A 24931-nucleotide genomic window follows, 5' to 3' on the forward strand; every position below is an offset into this window, starting at 1 on the left:
TTTTTTTATTCGAAGGGAAGATTTGGAATCGTTCTAATTGAAGTTTTGGATTCTTCGTGCTCTGTCGATCGAATTATTTGGGATGGGCGGTGTCAGGGTTGCCAGATTTCGGCGATTTATAGCCAAAACCTGTATAATTTTAAATGGGATGACGTCACGATCTGGTAACACTGGCGATGTTTTATCGATTAATCGAAAACATCGATTTTTCAGGCTCCAACAGCGATGTAGTATACAAATTGTGGGAACAGTTTTTCTCATTTTCAAATGAAGAGATATTTATGTTAAATAATATCAGTATAATATAATAATTTCTCAATGAAATCAGATCATGAAAACGAAAAATTTCATTTTCATGATCAACATTTGATATTTTTTCGTCATTAAAAAAAATTTCATTTTCATGATCTGATTTCATTGATAGGAAATGAGAAAAATGCAGGGAGAGATGATTAGCAAGAAAATAAAAGAAAACGATTTTTTATTTTTCTGAAAAATTTCAAAACGTTTTTTTTAATGACCAAAAAATATCAACATGTCCCCTTTCTATGATCTAATTTCAATGGAAGAAAGTGAAAAAAAAGAACAGAGCTACGTGATCAGCAAGAAAATAAAAATTTCGATTTTTCAATGTCTCCAGAAAGTTTTAAAATTGATATATTTTTTCAAATAATGAAAGAATACCCATCAATTCCATTTCTCCCCTTTTGATAGAATGCATTAAAAAAATAGCAAAGAATAAAAATCGGAGATGAAAATTTTTATCGGATTAATATAATGTAATAATTTAAATAAAATTGAATGAAATAAATCTACACTTCAAATATAAAAAAATGAAATTCATCAAGAATTGAATTTTCACATTGCACAATTGAAATCCAACAATGGAATGAAGGCACTGTCTCCATAACCCCTAAAAACGAAAAATCTCAAACCTTCTCGACATTTTCCTCCAAATTATGATCAATAAACAAGAGGATCCTCCTCAACAAATCAGTCTTCCCCTGGACGTCCATCCCCTCGTGATCCCCCATCAGCATCGACCGCAATTTCCAACTGACCGTGGGCTCCACCGAGTGTCTGAAGAGCGCAAAAATTCCTCGAATGAATCATCGCACGAGAGTAAACAAAAGAGCCATGGCAAACAGATTAATCGCTTACCCAACTGATCTACTTAACTCGATGTTTCCTCCCTGATTAAAAAAGCCATTATTTTTCGTGCGTTTAACAGCCCAAGCAGTGTACAATAACTGTGATTTAATGAAGCTGGCTAGATCGACACCACCAGTCCCTCTTGACATCATCCAGAAATAATAAACCTCATGTCCCACACTAATCCCTTTGTTATGACTTTTTGTCACGTTTTTTTTGCAAGTCGAGTCGAGTCCTCTCTCTCTCTCTCTCCTCGACACTGAAAACTCTCACACGTGCGACTGCTGCGACTAATTAATATTCCTCTGATGTGAAGTTGAAAGCTATCGTCAGAAGGCTCCGACGAGCCCCCAAAATTCGCAATAAATGATGGAGCTGTTTGTTGGAGTTTTGTTCTTGTTTAGGAGTTGGAAATGACCGTTTGGTATTCCCTACTTTCCTCGGAAAACGATACAAAAGGGAACGAAAATTATTTTGAATAAAAAATCATTTATTACTCTTAATTATCTAGTTGAGGATTTGGTTTTTGTCCCCATTGTTGATCTATTTTCTTTGGGATTTCGAGGACTGTTGGAGAAAGTGGGAACAGTGTTCATCGGATTGTCATTTCGAGACGTTTCGCTAACAGGTTCAAGTCGCTTGGTAACGACTATCGTATGAGCAACATCGATAGTCGTGATTCTCTTCGGAGATCTCAATCAAGACGCATCATTCTTGGTTTCTCTCGGCAGTCATCATTATCAATAAATCAACAAATAACCTCAAACTATCCAGCAATACAAACAATTAATTGCAGTTTATTGTATTCAGGTCCAACCGTTCTTGTATTCTCTCTTCACTCTCCACTCACCACTGATTGAGTGCGTCTAGTTTGCTTAAGCTACTTGCAACAACTCTATGCTTATTTTTTCCTCAAGTTACTCTGCATTTCTGCTGTATGACTTTTAGTCACGTTTACTTTGTACAACATAATGTACAGTTAATAAATTTCAATCAATCAATCAATCAATCATGTCGTCGTCGTAGAGCCGAAAGGGCGCAACAGCAATGCTTACCCGCACCACTTACGCCCCTCTGGCTCTACGTCGATTTTTTTCTCGAATCTCTCATCAGATTTCTTGATCGACAACTCTTCCACCTCCGCCAGCACATCAAAACGTTTACTTGGCGTTTTTTTTTACAAAAAAAAATTTTTTAATTTCCCCTCATCATTAAATAACCTCAAACTCGTTCATCAATCCAAACAATTACAGTTCATCACAATTGACTGCAAACCCACCGCCGGTGTCCCCCTCCACCCCTAATCAGCCATCATAACTCCCCACCACTACAAATGAACAAGTATGTCCCCCTGTCACCATCAATTCCCCAAAAACAGCCTCAACAATTTCAACATCTCCATCACCCAACCTCCAATATTTATATTCCCATCGAAGCCACGCGCAATTAAAACCTCTCCCAACGTCAATCTCCATTTCCCCAATATCTTTTTACAAAAATATGTGCATTATCATGTGTACTTCATCCCACACGAAGTCTCCCACGGTTAAAGGTGGGGAGGGGGGGGGGCTCGGCCCTTCCCCAGTCCTTTGGAGCCCCCTCCCCCTCCCCCCTGACCCTTGAGCCCCCCTCCCTCCCCGCTCCGCGCTATTCTGTCCAGCACAGCATGAATTTTCGTCCCCCCAACACACGTGGAAATTTCACTCGTCTCTCGGCACACAGATACACCTCGTAGGCACATGCCCGAGAGCCGACCCGACGACGAACGAGTCGAAACCCCATCCTAGCGCATTTCCCATTGCCGGTATATATACGCAGGGAATAATTCTATCTCTCTCGGGCTCCCCACTGCGTTGAGAGAGCACCAGGGCGCCGATGCTGGTCTCTGAGTACTTGAGAGAGTGCCCAAAGCCCCCGAGTCAGTTAGCCGCCATCAGTCGTTCGTTTATGTTCTCGCTCTCCTCCGCTCTCTCATCTCGCAATTTTGTTTTTTTATTTTTTTTTTCATTTCCTTTTTTTTCCCCGTTTTCAATCCCGAGAGGTTGTAAAAATGTGATACGTGCGCTGTCCACGCCGGGAGATTGAAAAAAAATGTTTGAAAAATTGACAAGTGAATTTTCACGATCCTTTGACCACTCGAAGGACTCCAACAATGCCACAACCGTGTACATAGTTTATAAACAAATAGTAAACAAATGAGATAGTGCGTGCTTCGTGCGGAGGGTGGGGGACAGATGCAATACAACGAATGTGAAAATGAACGGATTAAAATAGTAAACATCGAGACGAGATGAGAAATTTATCAAAATTACTTCTGATATTTTTAATAGGACTTGTACTAGATGTATTGTCATTTGATAATGACATTGGTAGTAAGAACGTAGCCGATATGTTGAGAACAAATGACAAGGACTTGGAGGAGGACGATAATTCGGGTGACGATGATCACAATGATAGTAACGATGATGATACTTATTTACTCGGTGAGGAGGAGGAAGCGCCGAGGGTGGGAAATGGCTCGGGTGGTGATGCTGATTTGATAAGCGGGGGTAGACATCTGCCGGTTTTTCTCATGGAGCCACTCGATGCTTTTGTCATTAAGAATAAACCGGCAGGATTGAGGTGCAAAGCAGCACACGCACTCCAACTTTATTTTCGTTGCAATGGCCAGAGAATGGAGGACTCGTATCAGACGGATTTTGTTGATCCTCACACTGGCACGAGAATTGTTGACGCCGAGGTCAACATAACGAGAGACAGTATCGAGGAGTATTTTGGAAATGACAAGTACAGATGCGAGTGCATCGCCTGGTCAGGAACTGGCTCCATCACCAGTCAACCGGCCGTCATTGATGTAGCCTGTGTGTACCCACGGTCGACGTAATTCATTGAATTTTGACGTATAGCCCATACGCTGGGAGTGAAATGTACGCACTACGGGGCCCATGGGTCAAATTTTTTACAAACAAAGTTTGTAATAAACGTAGAATTCTAAGAGAATTAGAATTTAGAGAGAAAAAATTTCCGCTTCACCCAACCGGGAATCGAACCCGGGTCTCCCAGATGAGCGCCGGGCACTCTTACCGACTAAGCTACCGGGAACCTCAGAAATTCACTCTCAAATTCACCTCATACACCGCCTTTGTTTGCAACAAATTTGACCCATGTTTGTTTGGATTAATGACAGGTGTTGCTGCAGACCCCGATGTTCTTGTTAGAGTATTTTGCAATTTTTAATCAATTAATATGTTGTCGTCGCTCCACGCACATTTTATTAGAGTTTATAGTGATTACGTACTAAACCTGTCAAGAGCCTGAAGAAGCTGTCGCAGGATTTGCAGCGAAACGTCGCGATTTGACAATAAATTAGTATTGCTGAACTCTTCCAACGTCCCATTAATTATTCCTCTTATTGTTAACCATGGAAATGACCAACGTCATCAATAATAAATATGTTGGGGTGGGGGATTGAAAGTCTTAAAACTGAAAAAAGGTGCGAAGTTTTACGCGAGCGCGCGAAGGCGCTCGGGAGGAACAATCGCTCTATCTCATTCGTTAATTGATATATCAGGATAAATCCAACGGCGGTGGATTCGTCTTGACAAGACGAACATTTTTCATCCGAACTTTCTTGTTGTACAACTCAATGGTGCAGAGCAATTCCCATTTGAACAATTCGGTTGTGAATAACTTTTGAATGCATTACTCGAGCGTTGGCCAACAAACAAATTTGGATTCTACGACCCGTAAAATATGGGAAAAATATACTTGACTCGTGGACCTCACAGTGCATACCTTTTCAATCCCAGCGTATGGACTAGTAATCGTTGCGACGAATGGGGCTGATTAACGATTTTCTGGGTTTTTTTCTGTAGATCTGAAGAAGCAATTCGAATCACCGCCGTATTCAGTGTCTGTGGAGGACGGACAGAGCACGGAATTACGGTGTTTACCACCCCCTGGTGTACCAACACCGAGGGTTTACTGGATGAGAAATGGGGTGGTTATCAATGGGGATGAGGAGAAGAGTGAACTTGGAAATAGTATTTTGATATCGAGCGAGGGCCACTTGATGATTGGACAGGCTAAGCTTATTCATCAGGCTAATTATACGTGTGTGGCGGAGAATATTGCCGCCAAACGGCTCAGCACACCAGCCGCTATTACCGTTTATGGTTGGTTGAATTAATTTCGTTTGGGTTTGGGTACAAAGAGTTCAAGTGGATGATGATTGATGGGGTGAAGGGTAACAAATTGATTTTTTTAGGCTTATTGCATGGTTAATTGGAGTTGGGGGGGAGGGAGAAAATGTCAAGAAACATTTTTGAAACGGGTTTTTAGTAGTGGAATTCATTTTTGGAATCATTTCGAGACAAAATTGGAGATGAGTGATTTTACTTTTTTTTCATTTGGGTTGTAACTCGGGATCTAGGGGAGTTGGGGGGGAAGTTCCCGGGTAGCGATTGTAGCTGATGAAATTCCCGACAGAAATGTCTTTTGAGAATTTCTTCTAGGGGCAGTATTTCTAGGCGAAAATCGAGCCCCAAGTTATGGAGGGGAAACTAGCGGAATATTCGCCAGCGGAAGATTCAATTCTTTCTTGATTAGAAAAGACTCTAGAACAAAATCCCTTCGCGGCCATAAGAAAATACATAAGATGGCAAAAAAATTCTACAAAAGCCACACGAAACATATTATAAACATCATCAAAAAAAAAAATAGAATAAAATAATGAAACAATAAGTTCTGAGGTCATTCCGAGATCATTTCCAATTTGGCTTGTAACTCGGGATCTAGGGGAGTTAGGAAAAAAATTCCCGGAAAACATTTGTAGCTGATGAAATTTCCGACAAAAATGTCTTTTGACACTTTCTCCTAGAATCAGTATTTCTAGGATAAAATCGAGCCCAGAGTCTTGAAGCTGAACCTAACGTAATATTAGCTAACGGCAGATTCAATTCTAGGGGATTTTTTAGAGTAAAAATACCAAAGATTGACTTTTTCAGTCGAAAATCATTTTTTCAGACCATAACTCAAACCCGACAAGTTGAAAAAAAATTCCTGAAACCAAATGTATCTGACAAAATTTCCCCAAAGCTCATTATTTCTCTCGTAAAATGATGTCTGAAGTCTTCCTCCTCATTTCCCCGAACGGCTCGAAATGTTCGAAATAAACCTAAATACCGATGCAAACCCCTATAATTATCCCACTCTCCGTCCACCCATTCCGTCACTCCCGAAACTATGATTCCTCCAAAATATCTCTTTATCCTTATCTCCGAGACTAATGGAGCAAAAGAATCCGAAAGTGCTCTCTCGAAATCGGTAATTTAGTCAGCTCCACACTCCGGCATTTATCATTTACGACTCATTTGTCATGTGGTAGATAACTCGGTTCTTTTAATAGAAAAAAAGCCAAACCCAAGAGGTGGTGATTCTTTTCGGTTATTTATAGTAGTCATTTACGTTTGAATTCATCCTTATGTTTAGTTAATGGGGGCTGGTCCCAATGGTCCGCGTGGACAGAGTGTCATTCACGGTGCGCCAAAGGGGGTCAAAAACGCACCAGAACCTGTACCAATCCCGCGCCAATGAATGATGGCCAGCCCTGCCTCGGTCCAGCCATTCAGAAAATGGATTGTGACACCTCGTGTCCAGGTAAGAAGAAACAGTCGCCAGACATGTTCACGTCGAGTCTAACTATTGTACCGAGAATACAGCCTAGGATTTTATTAAATCGTGAATTGACCCAATTTGTTTTTTTAGAAAATGTGCGAATGTCCTGAAAACCCCAGAATTTTCTCCATTTTTTAAAAGAAAAGTCATTCATTTTCTTGAAATTTGAAAACACCTGATAGTTTTCTTGAATTTTTTTCGAAGACCGTCGTATTTCCTCAGATACTCTTTATATCTTTATATCTTTCTTTTCTATCCTCTTATTTTTCTTATGACTCTTGTTGGCTAATTAATACAAGATTGAAATACTTCTGTAAAAGCCCCCATTGTAAAAGATGATTTATCTTAATACAATAAACATGAATGAATTAATGAAATAAATTAACAATAATAATAATAATAAATTGATAAAAGAACCTTTAGACCCCCAACACCACTTAAACCGATCCACAAATCGACCTCTGATATCAATTTTCCACTGAAAATGATCTAGCAGTGGACGGTGGCTGGTCAAAGTGGTCGCCCTGGTCAATTTGCGGTAAAGACTGTGCTCACACAAAGACACGAACCTGTGACGAACCGGCGCCAGCCCACGGCGGCAGACACTGCCCCGGAAAAGACACTATAGTCGCGAATTGCACAGGCGGACTCTGTGAAAACGGTAATAGAATTTTTTTTATTTACCCACGTGATGAAATATTGTTATACAGATCCATATGTTTGAAATGAAAAAAAAAACGAAAAAAAAGCGCGATTGAATGTTGTAGGTAACAATGGAACAATGGGTGGTATACAGCTCACAACAAACCATACTGCCATGGTGGGCTCTACTACGAATAGTAATGCTGCGACGGCAGCGGAAAAGGGTAAAATTGCGGTCGATAGACAGATGGATATGACTTTTTACATGGGGCTTGTTCTTGCGTGTATTTTTGGCATTGGACTTGCATTACTTTTGATCAGACTTGTTAGGAGAAAAAATCAGGATCACAGGCTTTATTCCATGACGCAGAGTGAAGGTAAGGAATATCATAATTGTCATTCGAAATTCGTAATACCCCCGGAAACCCCATGAAACTCCTTTTATAAATCTCGTAATCTCTCTATAGAATCCGTCCCTATAGAAAAAATTCTATAGATAATTCAGATGGAAAAAAAAATTCATAGGAAGTCTTATGAGAAAGGCTATATAAATCCTATTGAACATTCTATAGGATAATAATAGAAAATTCTATAGAAACGCCTATTTTTAAAAAATAGGAAATTCGTCGTGAGAAAGCCTCCAAACAATTCTATAGGATTCCCTATAAAACTTTATATATCTGTTTTATATAGAAGAATAGTCTTTATAGAATTTTTTTTGAATTTCTATAGAATTCTATAGATTTCTATACAATTCTATAGAAGTCTATAGAAACGCCTATTTAAAAAAATAGGAAATGTTGGAATTCTTTGTGAGAAAGCCTTTAAACAATTCTATAGGATTCCCTATAAAATTTTATATATCCGTTTTCTATAGAAGAATAGAATTTCAAAATTTCCTTATACCCATAAAAAATCTTCCCTATAGAATCTGATATCACCATTTTCTGTAGAAGAATAGTCTTTATAGATTTTTTGAAATTCTATAGAATTCTATAGAAACCATATAATTCTATACAACTCCCTGTAGAATCCCTATAGTCATTGGATTCTATACGATTCCCTATAGAGCTTGATATAACCATTTTCTATGAAAGAATAGTCTTGACAAAAGGAATCTTAAACTTCTATAGAATTGTATAGTTTTTATAGAAACTATACAATCCTATAGAAGTCTATAGAAACGCCTATTTAAAAAAATAGGAAATGTTGGAATTCTTTGTGAGAAAGCCTTTAAACAATTCTATAGGATTCCCTATAAAATTTTATATATCGGTTTTCTATAGAAGAAAAGAATTTCTAAATTTTCCTATAGCCATACAAAAATCTTTATGATTCTCTATATAATTCATACAATTATTCGAGATCCTATAGAACTCCCTATAGAATCCGATATAACTATTTTCTATAGGAGAATAGTCTATAGATTTTTTTTTTAAATTTCTATAGAATTCTATAGAAACTATATAATTTTGTATAACTCCCTGTAGAGTCCCTATAGTCATATGGAATTCTATAGGGCCTCCTATAGAATCCCTATAGCCATGTGAAATTCTATAGGATTCTATATATTTCATACAACTATTTGGGGTTGTGTAGAACTCCCTATAGAATCTGATATAATCATTTTGTATACAAGAATGGAGACTTGCTATAGAATTTGCACAACTATTTAAAATTCTATAGAATTCCCTGTAGCCTATAGGGGCTCTATAATCCTTATAGTCATTGAATTCTATAGGATTCCCTATAGAGCTTGATATACCCATTTCCTATGAAAGAATAGTCTCGACAGAAGGAATCTTGAACTTCTATAAAATTCTATAGAAACTTTACAATTCTATATAACTCCCTATAGAATCCCTATAGCCATATCAAATTATATCTTTCTATAGAAAAATAGAATCTTTAAATTTCCCTACAGCTATAGAAAATCTATAGGATTGGCTGTAGAATCCATACAACCCTATATTCTACACAGCCCCCTATAGCCGCACGAAGATCTACAGAATTTCCTATAGACTCTATAGAAATCCCTATAGCATTTTCTCACACGCGCACCCACGTGCTCACCATTTGTGAAAGAACAACACGAAATTCTTAAAGTTGATCTTCTCCTTCTCCTACAAAACCCCCAACACTTGATCCTGAAACCGCCCCCGTAAAAACACGAACGAACTAAAAAAAATTCACCTCCACATCGCAAAAAAGGCCTTGAAATTGACGATCCCATTGTTGGCACCAAATTGTTCCAGAATTTCAATCAACAAAATAAAATTTTATATATCCGTTTTCTATAGAAGAATAGAATTTCTAAATTTCCTTATACCCATAAAAAAATCTTTGATTCTCTATATAATTCATACAATTATTCGAGATCCTATAGAACGTCCTATAGAATCTGATATAACCATTTTCTATAGAATAATAGTCTTTATAGAATTGTTTGAATTGCTATAGAATTCTATAGAAACTATAATTTTGTATAACTCCCTGTAGAGTCCCTATAGTCATATGGAATTTTATAGGGCCCCCTATAGAATCCCTATAGCCATATGAAATTCTATAGGATTCCATATCTTTCATACAACTATTTGGGGTTGTGTAGAACTCCCTATAGAATCTGATATAATCATTTTGTATAGAAGAATGGAGACTTTCTATAGAATTTGCACAACTATTTAAAATTCTATAGAATTCCCTGTAGCCTATAGGGGTTCTATAATCTCTATAGTAAAGGCAAAAAAAGGCCTTGAAATTGACGATCCCATTGTTGGCACCAAATTGTTCCAGAATTTCAATCAACAAAATACGATAAAAAGCCATGCCTCCAGCCTGACTTGACGTCAGGAACAGCGGTCCAGGCAGCGTCAACCTACGAATATCCATTCGATCCAAAACTCTCATTATCTCGTTCACTCTCTGAGCACCACTACGACGTGCCCCATCACGTTTCAATCGGCTTCACTCAGTCATCCCTGACGCATTCGTCTCATCAATCCTCCGGTGACAAGCAAATTTATTCTGGCAGTGAAAATAGCATCACAAGTGTTGTGAGCTCTTCTTATCCCTCGTCAGATTCCACAACGACCTACAACGTTGCCACTGAGCGCGTTAAATTGGCCAATGTTGAGCAATCAAATTGCATTGCAAGTGCCACTGTCAACGTACGTGGTGCACTGCTGGTGCTGGCTGATTGTGGTGTATCGTTGTCAGTGCCAGAGGGTGCAATACCAAAGTCCCAGAGTAAAGCGCAGCTTTACGTGTCGGTTCTCGTGAACGACGAGATGAGGCCGAAATTTCCGGAGGGTACGACGCAGCTGTCGGCCGTTATCTGCTGCGGTCCACCAGGGATGACCTTCAGCAAGCCAGTGATTCTGCAGTTTGAACACTGCGCTGTGCTGCAGCCAGCGTCGACCTGGGAGCTGTCCATCTGGAGCCTCGAGGTCCCCCCAACGACAGAAACCGATGATAACGAGTCGAAAGAGTCACTGGGCTGTTGGCGAAAGCTCCTCACCCTCGGCAACGAAACAATAAATACCCCATTATTCACCCAGATCGATCACACCGAGGCGTTCATAGTCACTGAACAGCTACAGAGCTACGTTCTGGCTGGACGAAGTGTTGATGATCATGTGGTGGCAGCTAAGAGATTAAAAATCACACTTTTTGCGAGTCAAACGCGCCAGATTAGGGTGTACATAACTGAGGATACGAAGGCATCACTGAAGGTGATTAATGATGGTGAAACACTGGAGTGGGGCTACATTCTTGATAAACCAAGGAGCATAGTATTTCAGGACAATGGTGATGCATTGTGGATCAGTCTTGAGCAAGTGGGTAACGAGTGGGAGAATAAATCACCGACTGAGAGACAGCACATCGACTTCTACGATATCTGGAATTCAAGGGGTAACAGTTACGTCGAATTCGTCTTGGACGAGGATTTCGATGGCGTTACGAGCAAGTCGTACAAGCTTCAAGTGTCGCAGGGCTGCACGACCGACGTTGGAAGGCAGGTATTTAGGATTATTTATGATGTACCGAAGCAACGAATATTCTCGGGCAGTGTGACACGTCCCATTCGTGAGGTGACTGTTGTCAGTAGCAATATCGTGGCCTCCGATGGCAGCTATCATGGGCCCTTCAGGTTCACAAAGTCTTTGAGGAAGCAGTTGTGCCAGTGCCTGGATCCTCCCAATAATATTGGCAATGATTGGCGAATGCTGGCACAACGATTGCGGGTAGACAGGTATATCAATTATTTCGCTACTAAAGCCAGTCCCACTGAGCACATTCTTGATCTTTGGGAGGCTAGGCATCGTGAGCCCAGTGCTGTTAACGATCTTGTTAATCATTTGAGAGTTATGGGGAGAACCGATGCCGCTACTATTCTCGAAGCTCAACTTGGCGCGTGGCTGTAAACTCTCGTTATTTATTGTTTTCGATGGAGATAATCTGTTGTTTTTTATCTTTAGTTGGTGACTTTGATATTTCTTCGGCAATTGCAACGGCCTATTAATCATTATGTTCCTATGGTTATTTATACTTAAATGATGGATGGAGCACTGCCTTAATTCGCGTATTCGTCGGGCTTTTTGGTCTTTAATCATGATGTATTCGAGACGAGTGGAGGGGGGAGATAATTATCGGTAACAATTGAGTGATATGAGAATAAAGTGGAATGAACATTGGGGCCGTTACACGGAATTGGGGAAATTTTCCTTTCCCCGCTCGCGAGTTCCCTGGGATGGCAATTCATTTCTTTTTGCTTCATTAGGCACTCGAGGGAAAATGAACGATAAAATTTATCAAGTAGAAATTGGAAAATTCGCTGGGTCTTTGGAGTTACTGGGGCGGAATAAGTTCACTTATAACTATCATCTCGAATTGGAAATTGTCAGGGGATCTTGGAGTGCATTCAAAATGACTTTTCATTCTCAGGTGAGTGCTAGTAAATTGGAAAAGTCGGGGCTACAATGGAGAGAATGAGTTCTCTTATCTACTTCCTTCCACTTGTCTGGGTTTTTAACGTTATGTGTACATAAATTAATCATACGAATTTACTTAGAGAACTTTGAGATTAAGGAAAATTTTCAGAACGGCAACGATACCAATAATACATGATATTACTACTTGCAGTAGAGGAGTAAAACATTATATAATTTTAGATGTAATTTTTATTAGAGAAAAGAAAAAGGAAAGAATCTCCTATAAACGTTTACGTAATACGTACGATTATATTTAAGAGAACATAGATATATGTAAATATTAAGAAGTTTAAGAGTATTATATACGATATTGATTAATCCGAGGACTGATATAGCACGAAATGACTCATAATTTCACTCCCTCCCTTCCCCCAAAAATTATGAGGACGTACTGTCTCTCATTAATTTACAATGTGAATTGTGCCAAATTATCGTTTTCAATAATTCATCCACTCGTATCTTCGTGTCACATTACCATTTCCCAATCCGTTTAACCGATGATAATTATAAATTTTTATGTGCCTATTAATGATGTTATTAGTTATAAAGTACGTATGGAATTTAATCATTCACCGTTTTTTGTCATTTATTCTGCCAAGTCAATGCATTTATTTGGATAATTCTATATTTGTTACTTTGGATGAATAAAATATTCTTGTATATTCAAACTTCCACATTTACTTTTTCCCCTCCAGTCGTCAGTAATAGTTGTGATGGGACAGAAGTTGTTGGTCAAGGTCTGTAATCAAAGTTTCATAAGCAATGTCTGCAGAAAATTGCAATTTTTTTCCACTTGTCGATGTTTTCAAAGCATTTGATGCTTTCAATACTCAATATGGCTTCAGCTGTTTTCAATAGCTCGACGCGGAGTTCATTTGAGAGCATTTCGAGGTGCGGAAATACTCCCTTTCATCGAGGCGGGTATCAGGGGAGGATTTTCTTAGGGTTCAAACCGATATGGAAAGGCTAATAATCGATATACGAGAGCTGAATGTGACTCTGAAGAAGAAAAATCATATTTGATGTATCTGGATGTGAATAATTTGTATGAAGTCGCAATGAGTCATCATCTGCCGCGTGGAATTAGCCTTGCTTGGGGCATTCCATGATATTTTGACGCAACAAACTGTTGGTCAAGGATTATAATCAACACTCCATAAAGAATCTGCAAAAAATTGCAATTTTTGTCACGTGTCAATGTTTCCAATGCATTTGGTACTTTAAATACTCAATGTGGTCTCAGCTGTTTTCAATAGCTCGACGCGGAGTTCATTTGAGAGCATTTCGAGGTGCGGAAATACTCCCTTTCATCGAGGCGGGTATCAGGGGAGGATTTTCTTAGGGTTCAAACCGATATGGAAAGGCTAATAATCGATATACGAGAGCTGAATGTGACTCTGAAGAAGAAAAATCATATTTGATGTATCTGGATGTGAATAATTTGTATGAAGTCGCAATGAGTCATCATCTGCCGCGTGGAATTAGCCTTGCTTGGGGCATTCCATGATATTTTGACGCAACAAACTGTTGGTCAAGGATTATAATCAACACTCCATAAAGAATCTGCAAAAAATTGCAATTTTTGTCACGTGTCAATGTTTCCAATGCATTTGGTACTTTAAATACTCAATGTGGTCTCAGCTGTTTTCAATAGCTCGACGCGGAGTTCATTTGAGAGCATTTCGAGGTGCGGAAATACTCCCTTTCATCGAGGCGGGTATCAGGGGAGGATTTTCTTAGGGTTCAAACCGATATGGAAAGGCTAATAATCGATATACGAGAGCTGAATGTGACTCTGAAGAAGAAAAATCATATTTGATGTATCTGGATGTGAATAATTTGTATGAAGTCGCAATGAGTCATCATCTGCCGCGTGGAATTAGCCTTGCTTGGGGCATTCCATGATATTTTGACGCAACAAACTGTTGGTCAAGGATTATAATCAACACTCCATAAAGAATCTGCAAAAAATTGCAATTTTTGTCACGTGTCAATGTTTCCAATGCATTTGGTACTTTAAATACTCAATGTGGTCTCAGCTGTTTTCAATAGCTCGACGCGGAGTTCATTTGAGAGCATTTCGAGGTGCGGAAATACTCCCTTTCATCGAGGCGGGTATCAGGGGAGGATTTTCTTAGGGTTCAAACCGATATGGAAAGGCTAATAATCGATATACGAGAGCTGAATGTGACTCTGAAGAAGAAAAATCATATTTGATGTATCTGGATGTGAATAATTTGTATGAAGTCGCAATGAGTCATCATCTGCCGCGTGGAATTAGCCTTGCTTGGGGCATTCCATGATATTTTGACGCAACAAACTGTTGGTCAAGGATTATAATCAACACTCCATAAAGAATCTGCAAAAAATTGCAATTTTTGTCACGTGTCAATGTTTCCAATGCATTTGGTACTTTAAATACTCAATGTGGTCTCAGCTGTTTTCAATAGCTCGACGCGGAGTTCATTTGAGAGCATTTCGAGGTGCGGAAATACTCCCTTTCATCGAGGCGGGTATCAGGGGAGGATTTTCTTAGGGTTCAAACCGATATGGAAAGGCTAATAATCGATATACGAGAGCTGAATGTGACTCTGAAGAAGAAAAATCATATTTGATGTATCTGGATGTGAATAATTTGTATGGAGCAGCAATGAGTCATCATTTTATAAAAAACCTTCTGCAAAAAAATTGCATTTTGTCAGTGTTTTCAAAGCATTTGATACTTTGAGTAGCCAAAATATTCTCGTCTACTAAAAAAAAGCCTCGAGTGCTCTATTCTCATTTCTAATTTTATTACGGGCCGACTGAAGTTTGACATCAAAGTGCCAAACATTCTTCGTTAAACGCGTGTATAATGGAATACACTCGAGTGTTGTTTAAGTATTTCAACGTGTTGTCGCGAGGGGGTTTCCTCTATATGAAGAGAGAAGGAAACGATGAAAAGATTCTTTCCATAAAAATAGCTCACAAACAGTTACATTTCACCGGGCGGATACAGAAGGGAGAGGCCATCGGGATGATGTTTGGGGCTCTCGCTCTCTCTCTCTCTCTTTTATGCATTGATGTGTTTTATATATAGGAACGGCCCTTTATGCCTTATGTAAAGTGTACACATGTCTTTGCATGCCACGCAAATTATTCCTCACTCGCGTGTTGCATAGTTATGTACACGTCAGTGATACACGCCGGAAAAAAAAGGGTTGAGGGAAATGTATGGGAAATTTATTTTCTCCCTATATGGATTGAACGCGGATAGGGTTAATGTTCGATAAGTGCGGGAGGGTGGTGTGGATTTTTTCCAGGTGTTTAGATGGATTACGTGGATTGACGTACGTCTGCTTGAAATAAAAATACGATTCCCTTTGACCCGGATTTTTACGGGCAAACGGAAATCAGTTGAGAAAGTTGGGGATTGGATTTTTAATTTTTTGTGCGAGAGAGATGGAGTGATTTTCGGAGTTCGGTGTTAATTCGAGGAAGTGCTTTAGGAAATTAGAAATTAGTGAAGACTTTTTCACCGCACGTTTTTTTCCCCGAAATAAAAAAAAGTCCTGATCATTTTTCGTGATTTTTCAGGAAGGAATTTTTCAACTCGACTTGAAAACTAATTGGGGCTTTTTTCTCATTTCGAATGAAATTTTCCTGTCTCTGATGACAGCGGTCGCAGCCTGCAATTCCCTCAGTTCTCAATTTCAGATTTTTTTCCTCTGAAACGATAAATCCCCATGCAATTTTGTAATTAAATTTTTTACCTCTTTTTCTGCACCAAAAAAATTGCGACAAAAATTCGTTTCAAATCAGGCACACCAGTCACGTTCCAGCCATTTTTTAAGCTCTACTCTTCGCACTAGCCAGCAATTGGGTTATTACCCCACTAAATAATTTTTATTTTCATTTTTCCTGAGAGCCCCCGCAGGAGAAAAACTCGAGGAAAGTATTCTCTCAAAACATTTCTTTAAAAAAAAAATTAATTTCCCCGTGTTATTGCACAGAACCGCCCCCAGGAATTTCTCCATCCACTCTTTAAACTTCCATTCTCCTCTTGAAAAAAAAATTGGGCCACGGAGATTATTATCTGAGTAAATACGCAACTGTTTGTTTTTATTTTCCCCGGAGTCAACGAAGAAAAAAAAAATTCAAAACAAACTTTTTCTCTCCGGCAACAGGAGCACCTGAAACTTCCGCGAAATAAACAAACAAGTCTAATTCTTTCCTCTTTCATTGAAATCCACCGAAAAAAAACTAAAAACTAATATATCTCCTTTGTCCAACGCCACAAAGGACGAGATAAGAAATGACTTTTTCACTCCACGTACTGCCCACTTTTTCTCCCATTCTGTACGGAGGATTAATATTCCTCTTCCTTTTTTCCCTCGAAAAAACTTTCACTAGTCAGTTCAGTTGAAAGAAAAAAAAATCCAACCGAGGAAGATATCAACCCTCTGCATAGAACGCAGAATATATAGACGATCCGTGACTCATGGAAGAGGGTGGTGAGTATATGACTCGTCTCGTAAAAAAAAAAGTGAGTCGTGAAGTCCCCTAAATTCCGGTTGATTGTCCTTTCGTACTTTCCGGGAGGATCCTGAGCGTCATTGTTCCTCTCCTCTCCCCCCGACCCACCATGTACGGAGAACACATAGGCTCCTGACGTTACATAGAGGAAAAATAGTGGGTGGCACGAGTGAGAGTGCTCTGACTCTAGCCAACTCACCCAATTTTCGCTCCCCATATACAACGTAACGACAAAGAGCTGCCATTTGATATCAGTATCGCCTTTGGTAATTGCGGACTATGATATTGTAGTAAAACTATTTTATTCGTTGAGAGAACCATCGGCGTTTATTTGAACTGTACTAAACTTGATAATTGATTCGACATAGGGGGTGATAATCTAGTGATACTCCGTGATTAAATATGAATAAAATAACCCGTGGATTCAAGGTAATTTCTACCGTGGATATATGGGAGATCGTGGACCCTCAACTTTTACTTCTCAAATTAAATCTAGACAATAAACTAGACACATCGAATCAATTGATAAGTGATATGGAGATGGTAGACTAGACGGCGATCTTCGCGATAAATCGCGGAGTTGAAACTTTGCGTTAAATCGCGAAGTTCACGTCGCGGCACATCCCGAAAGTCACACTGTGTTAAATCGCGAAGTTCACACGTCGCGTCAAATCGCGAAGTTCACACTTTGCGTTAAATCGCGAAGTTCACACTTTGCGTCAAATCGCGAAGTTCACACTTTGCGTTAAATCGCAAAGTTCACGCCTCGCGTCAAATCGCGAAGTTCACACTTCGCGTTAAACCGCGAAGTTCACAATTTGCGTTAAATCGCGAAATTCACACTTTGCGTCAAATCTCGAAGTTCACACTTTGCGTTAAATCGCGAAGTTCACGCCTCGCGTCAAATCGCGAAGTTCACACTTCGCGTTAAACCGCGAAGTTCACAATTTGCGTTAAATCGCGAAATTCACACTTTGCGTCAAATCTCGAAGTTCACACTTTGCGTTAAATCGCGAAGTTCACGCCTCGCGTCAAATCGCGAAGTTCACACTTCGCGTTAAACCGCGAAGTTCACACTTCGCGTTAAATCGCGAAGTTCACACTTCGCGTCAAATCGCGAAGTTCACACTTCGCGTTAAACCGCGAAGTTCACACTTCGCGTTAAATCGCGAAGTTCACGCCTCGCGTCAAATCGCGAAGTTCACACTTCGCGTTAAACCGCGAAGTTCACACTTCGCGTTAAATCGCGAAGTTCACACCTCGCGTCAAATCGCGAAGTTCACACTTCGCGTTAAACCGCGAAGTTCACACTTCGCGTTAAATCGCGAAGTTCACACCTTGCGTAAAATCGCGAAGGTTCCACGTCGCGTCAAATCGCGAAGTTCACACTTTGCGTTAAATCGCGGATTCACACGTCGCGTTAAATCGCGAAGTTTACACTTCGCGTTAAATCGCGGATTCACACTTCGCGTTAAATCGCGGAGTTCACACGTCGCGTCAAATCGCGAAGTTCACACTTTGCGTTAAATCGCGATGTTAAGATCTTTGTGTAAAGTGTTGGTTAAATTGAAATTTTTCTTTGTAAATCTATTGTCCGCTATAGACAACCCCTTGGGTCACGTCTATGCCCCCTAGACAGGGATTTCTTCTGATGATTTCCGAATTTTCTAAGGTTTGCCGCAATATTTTCAGCAGAAATTGACGGATTTCGAAAAATCGAAATCTGTTTTGTTCATGGGGGATAGGTGAAGTCTATATTTATTACGGAGAATGGATGTGTAAAGATCCCAGGGAAGAACATTAAACACTCGTCTTCGGCAAGCATTAAATAATTAAATTGTTAATAACTATTGGGTTTGGGCATATAAAAAATCGGGAAAAGGGTTCAATACTTTGTTTCAATACTTCACATGGATTTTATACCTTTTCCCGTTAGCTAGCACGAAATAGTGTTCTGCCTCTAGTCAACTCACCCAATTTTCGCTCCCCATGTACAACATAACGACAAAGAGCATCAGCCATTTGATATCAGCATCGCCCTTAGCCGGTCGCAGATGAATGGCTCCGGGGATAAATGAAAAAGCCGAGAAGTCAGAGGAGGATATGTACATAAAGATCAAGCGTAAGATGCATTCTCCCGTATAAGGTTAATGATTCGTGGTTGGAGTGCTTTGATTATTCACCGGAACGAAATGCGGATACCCATTTAACACTTCCGGGGCTCTTGGGTGGATGCATTCTGTGACGAATCGTCTCGGAGGGGGGGGATAGGATGAGAAATTGGGTGGCGGTTTTTGATGTTGAGGGGTTTTTCTTCAAGAAGATGCGTTTGATAGGGAGATAAATTCACGGTGAAAAATTGAATGCGCGGGGATTAGTCAGGAAACCATCAGTTATGGGAGGGCGAGGACTTTTTTCAGAGATTTTTTTCGGAGGCAGTGGAATTGATGGGTCATAGAATTAGAAGGGTGATATTATTACTCATTTTTAATTACTTTTCAATTTGATTTGTTGCCCTGAAATTCTTTCCATCATTAAAAATTAACTGGACTATAAAAAAAAATTAATCAAGTGGAATTTTTTTTCTGTCACTTATTTTTAATGAATAATTTTTCATTAATTTGCGGCATTTTTCAGGCTTTCACCAAAAATACAGACATTACGGTAATTGATTTTTTAAATGGAAACTTTATGACATGAAAAAATGGACGACGCCTTTGATCTTGGAGCTGCAGTATTTTCATTTTTTTTTTTCAAAGATGCCTTCGACGGATAAATTTCCGTGAAGAATTGAATTGCCTGGGGATAACTCCGGAAACCATCAGTTGTGGCTACTTCAATGCTCGGGGATGTTTTATATTTTTTACGGCGGAACTAAATAATTTTTTTTCGGGAGTTCGCCGTTGCCTATTAGAAATTAGGCTAATTGTGATCGACATATACATATAAATTACAGTGAATTGAACACTTCCGTAAATGAAAAGTATTTTGAGTATTTTTTTTTCTCTACATTTTCGGTGAAACTTCCCATCGCCCCGCGCTGACGTCACCTGCAGCGTTCAATCTCGATTAGTTCTCCAACGCAATTCGCTTCGGGTAATAAAATTAGAAGGCGGGGGTAATATATTTTGAAATGACTACCAACGGGTTTTGGAATTTAATGTAACATAAAATGTAGAAATTCCAATAAAATCACAAGCGCTGAAATTACGATTACGAGTTTATCAAGCAGAGAGAATAGCTATACTCACGAGTAATATAAATCCATTCCTCTTAATTGATTGAATTCAAAACTAATTGAGACACTGTTGTTCCTCCATTAATTTTCCTGACGAGCGCAATTTCATTATCATGAATTATTTACCGGGATGTTCTCTCTCAATTTTCACGATTCAATACTCTGTGCAATTTCAAACGGATTTGCAAATCCAATTTTATGAAAATGTAGGTATTGATTTTTCTAATTGGTGGGTAATGACCGGAAAATTAAACATTATTTTTTTCCATCCCGGGTTTTGAGAAACTCGAGCTATTTGCATAATATCAATCAAGAATGCACCATTGCCAGGCAACCCGCGCAAATCCTGAAATATTCATATTGCTTCAAGGAGTTGCTATAATAGGACGCAGTCAGACGCAAAAGCGACGATCGATTTCTATAGATTGCCATATATATTGTACATACACCGAGAGAAGTATATTCACCGACAAATTTTTCCACAAAATAAACCAAACATTTTGTGGAGGTGAGCAGCTTGTAGAAATGCTGAATCCAGTTTTTCTTTGTTTTACATCTACGAATGCCTCCCTCCGCCTTCACCAGAGAACTGAGTCTCCGCTTTCCTCAGTCTCAGAATAACAACAATAATTTTTGAAAAAGTCAAATAATTATAACAAAATTGCCTTGCGCCTCAACCTCAAGTGAACAATAACACAAAGGTAAGCAGATCTTGTCAGAAGTCGACGCGGACATCGACACCATTTTGAAACATTCTTAAGAACATTCGCAAATAATTTAAGAAAATTTTCACAAATGACATGTCAGGTTCATGCTGAAAGATCCGTCTCCGAGGCTCCATCCTTCCACCCCCATTCTCGATGTTCCGAGAGCGAAATATTATTTATCTGAGTATTTCTTGTTAACTACAATATATGCAGTTTTTGGAGTCGAGGAAAATGAACTCGACAGAAGCTCCGACAACTTCACCAGAATAATTTTCTTCGTCTCTTCAGTTATGAAGAAAAATGTGTCCGCAGATGGATGAAATGCGAAAACAGGAGTGACCTATGACTCTAAATTAACCATTCCAATCATAAATTCACATGCAAAATAGAAAAAAATTGCATAAGAAAGTTCTTTTAAGTATTCCATTCAGTTAATTCATTTGATAGACAAGAAAGAATAACAAGAGACTGAATTTTAATTGAAGGATGAAAAAAAAATGTCACAATAAAGTGAAAAAACAACAGCTGAAAGATGATACATTTATAACAAGAGGACTACACAAATCTGTCATCTCATCCAAACAATTATCAAGCCTGAGCGTTATGTACGAGAGAAGCCAGCCGGCATGCCCAAACCACTCACACACACACACACCCCCATCTGATAGCGGGGCGCACACTATTGAAGTAAAAATATAACGTTTTCCGAAGTGGGTTTATGTACATATCTCGAAAGTCTGCGTTGAAGTACCTCAGAACTCTCTAGATGCCAGATGTAACGTTTCACTCTTGTTTTTTATGCCCTTTAACAAACCGTATATAAACTCCACTGACGATCATCCGCACACTTGGAATTGATAAATGTGATATTAATATATCACAAAGAAATATTGATGATGCTAAACATTGGGTGAGGCTGTGGAGTGAGGAGAATTATGCGACGTATGTTTATTCATTGTTTCAACATGTTTATTCTTGATTTAATGAATAAACAATTCGCTTCAACCATTGATTTTTTCCTGGAGTCGAGTCAGGTTTGAATTGTCTCATCTTGATCTTATATTAGGCAAACGTCGGCTGCCAGCGTTGTGCCGACATTCGGAGTCCTCAGCCTGTTGCGTGAAAAATATATTACACACTTGACAAACGAAGAAAATGTGTAGAATTGGCGCACCATAGCTTGCCAGGGTTCGCCCAACATTGTGCCGACACTTGTCAATTTTCCGTGAATATTATGTGCTCCAGTAAATAATGATCCCAAGGGGCCCAAGGGCCTTACGGGGCCCAAGAGTCCTAAGAGCCTAACGGGGTCCAAGGGTCTTACAGGGCCCAAGGGTCCAAGGGCCCTAAGAGTCAAAACCCTGGGGTTAGCGAGCGGAGGGCGCCCCCTTGTAAATGATGAAGTTTAATAGACCTCGTAGCGGCATAACCTTGGCGCAACCGTGGCTTGCCAGGTTTCGCCCGACGTTGGGCCGACACTTGCCAGTTTTCATCAAATGTTGAATATCTCAGTAAATAATGATGATACGAAATGAAAAATCCAATGAATCTCCTTTCTTGCGGGGAATAGTCACCGAATTCCCTCTCATTCTTCCATTTTGATGAAAACCCAAAATTTTTTTTACTCCAATTACATTTTCGCTGATGTATATTTATGCACATATATTCGTTATTCAACACACCATTAAGTACACATATAAGTCCAGGCAAAGGAAAAGTGTTTGGTCATAAATCGTAATTACGAAGCGGCGCGACCGAGAATTTGTCACAGGAGCATCCATCAACTGACTACATCTGTGCGACGCCCGAGAAACGCCGACTATGCTCATGTACTTGAAAACCATGTGCTAAATATGTATAATTCACATGGAAAATGTGTTTTTTTTACGTCTCTCTCAAGGCAAATACCTTCAAAAATTAATTCGTCGGAACGTTGAAAAAAGAGACGACGAGACTGATATCCTAATTAAATTAAGAGCACATGCTAATATTAAAACTCAATATTTTTTGCAGCTGTGTGTGGGGTTTCATCAGAGATGGGAATACGATGCCTGAAGACTTATCGGAGCAAAAATGGTGTTCCTTTCTGGGCAGGTTTTTTTTTTCGTCGATTGGTATGTATTTGAAATATATATATGATACTCGGGGGTGAAATATTGAAATATGAAGCCTCTCTGGACGCCCTTTTTCGGAGGAATACACCTCGTGGGGACAGCAGATGGTGAGAAAAATTGCGGATAATTTGAATCTCTATCTTTGGAGTATAATAGAATTCTAAGGTGGTGAGTGGTCGCAGTCGGTGAATAGACCATGCAGAGGAAAGTACCCGAGATATAAGTGAAATTCTTCAAATATAAAGGATCATCCCTTCTATTCAGAGCTGTGAATATAAATAGGAATGGGCTTGGGGGGAGGGGGGAAAATTCATTAAACTTCAGTGGTGGTACATTAAATTTTGAGGAAAATTTATGAATACTTCGCACTGAAGAATTCCTGTCGTGTCGGTTTGTAATTGAGGCGTGTTCATTGGAGATTACTTGAAAGGAAATTGCTCAAACACAAATAGACACGATAAATATGTAAGGAGAGATAATGGCCTCTTGACGCTATCTCTGGATTTTATTTCTTCTACTTCTACTGCTTTGAAAGATGACCATGTGTAGCTTGAGAGGCTGCGATAAGGCTCCTACATGCTGCATGTGAGCTGATGTAAATCGATCTCGTATGCGCTATTGACGGCTTCCCTTTACCTACGTTTTCAGGAAATCAATAATTTTAGGGCGATTTTTGTTTTGTGGAGAAGTTGGCGAAATTGGAAATTGAAATTGGGAATTGGCGTTTATCTGGGCTCTGACCCTCATGACCCTTAAAATCGATCGGTCACGAACGATACTAGTGGCAATATGGCCGCCAGACTTCGACTCACAAGATGGCCGCCAGATCCCTGTTCACAAAATGGCCGCCAGAAACCGAATTTTAAAACGATTTATTTTGTTGAAAAGTTGATCCTCATGACCCTCACAATTGATCTCGAAATCCCTTGACGCGAATAATTGATTTAGAGATTGGAAATTGCAAATGGCGTCGTTTTCAAAAGATGACAGCTGACACAATATTTTTTACGATATTTTGGCGACTCCCAGGGCAAACCGGTCATTCTCCCCATTTTTCTATTTTAAAAATTACTCGAGGTACCGTGAATATTCCCAAATCGCTATTCACAAGATGGCCGCCGCATTCCTAATTTTAAGACGATCTTTTTGGATGAGAAATTGACGAAATGCAAAATTGAAAATTGACCCTTTTCAGTGGCCAGACCCTCATGACCCTTAAAATCGGCCCCAGACTCAAATAATTGATTTAGAGATTGGAAATTTCAGAAGGCGTCGTATTCACAAGATGGCTGCCACAGTAATATCCACAAAATGGCCGCCATACCTACCTTCCCAATATGGCCGCCATAACCACATGACCGCCAGGACAAGCCTAACCCTAATCCTTTACCCAAATAATGAATTTCACAATTTTTGCAACTGCCGGGGCAAAACGGGTCTTCCCCCCAATTTTCCATTTTGAAAATTACCCGTGCCGTGAGTATTCCCAGAACGAAGAGGACCGTTGAATATAATATAACTTCTGGGAGTGCAATTCCCAATTTTTGAGACCGTTTTAATAGAAACCGGAGGGTGAGGCAGTGCAGAATACGAAATTGAAGGGAACAAGGGACAGGGGGGAAAAAAAAAGGAAACCAGTGGTCTCGATTCAGCTCAATTTTCTGGAGCTTGCGAAGAACAACAGCTGCCTCCAGGGTATGCGAATTAAATATTTAAGAGTATGGAACTAAGTATATGGAGTGGCAGGTCCACGCAATACTTCCAGACAGACGAACATACAGACAATTGTACTCAGGGGTTTATACGTATATGGTGACAGATGTTGGCAGGAGACCGTCTATAGTAGTAATCCCACTCAAAAAGGGGTAGGAGTGGGCGGCGGGAGGTGCGGTGGGG

The 24931-nt window shown here is 39.6% G+C and overlaps 2 protein-coding genes across 2 annotated transcripts in view; one reads left to right on the forward strand and one right to left on the reverse strand.

Annotated features, from left to right (window-relative positions):
• Window positions 1–1426, reverse strand: part of LOC107043630 — a 15809-nt gene extending 14383 nt beyond the window's left edge. The window contains exons 1-2 of the mRNA XM_015265193.2: window positions 1162–1426; window positions 936–1080 (exon numbers count right to left, since the gene is read on the reverse strand). Coding sequence (XP_015120679.1) covers window positions 936–1080; window positions 1162–1304 — 288 coding nt within the window. The 5' untranslated portion in view covers window positions 1305–1426. The remainder of the gene's footprint in view (window positions 1–935; window positions 1081–1161) is intronic.
• Window positions 1427–3097: 1671 nt separating this feature from the next.
• On the forward strand, window positions 3098–13070 carry LOC107043620 (netrin receptor UNC5C). The gene is made up of 6 exons (XM_015265183.1): window positions 3098–4013; window positions 5028–5327; window positions 6643–6810; window positions 7322–7489; window positions 7596–7847; window positions 10264–13070. The coding sequence occupies exons 1-6, from the start codon at window positions 3443–3445 to the stop codon at window positions 11892–11894; spliced, it is 3090 nt and encodes a 1029-aa protein (XP_015120669.1). The 5' UTR covers window positions 3098–3442; the 3' UTR covers window positions 11895–13070.
• The last annotated feature ends 11861 nt before the right edge of the window (window positions 13071–24931 follow it).

This window comes from Diachasma alloeum, unplaced genomic scaffold (genome assembly GCF_001412515.2).
Source record: "Diachasma alloeum isolate Michigan unplaced genomic scaffold, Dall2.0 Dall_scaffold_00608, whole genome shotgun sequence".
Taxonomy (NCBI): Eukaryota; Metazoa; Arthropoda; class Insecta; order Hymenoptera; family Braconidae; genus Diachasma; species Diachasma alloeum.

What these genes read in the sequence shown, in the direction of transcription:
- LOC107043620 (XM_015265183.1), top strand. Translation starts at nt 3,443, where the DNA reads ATGAGAAATTTATCAAAATTACTTCTGATATTTTTAATAGGACTTGTA. An exon ending in TTGTGACACCTCGTGTCCAG is followed by an intron (nt 6,811 to 7,321) that starts GTAAGAAGAAAC and finishes AAAATGATCTAG; the next exon opens with CAGTGGACGGTGGCTGGTCA. An exon ending in TTCCATGACGCAGAGTGAAG is followed by an intron (nt 7,848 to 10,263) that starts GTAAGGAATATC and finishes AAATTGTTCCAG; the next exon opens with AATTTCAATCAACAAAATAC.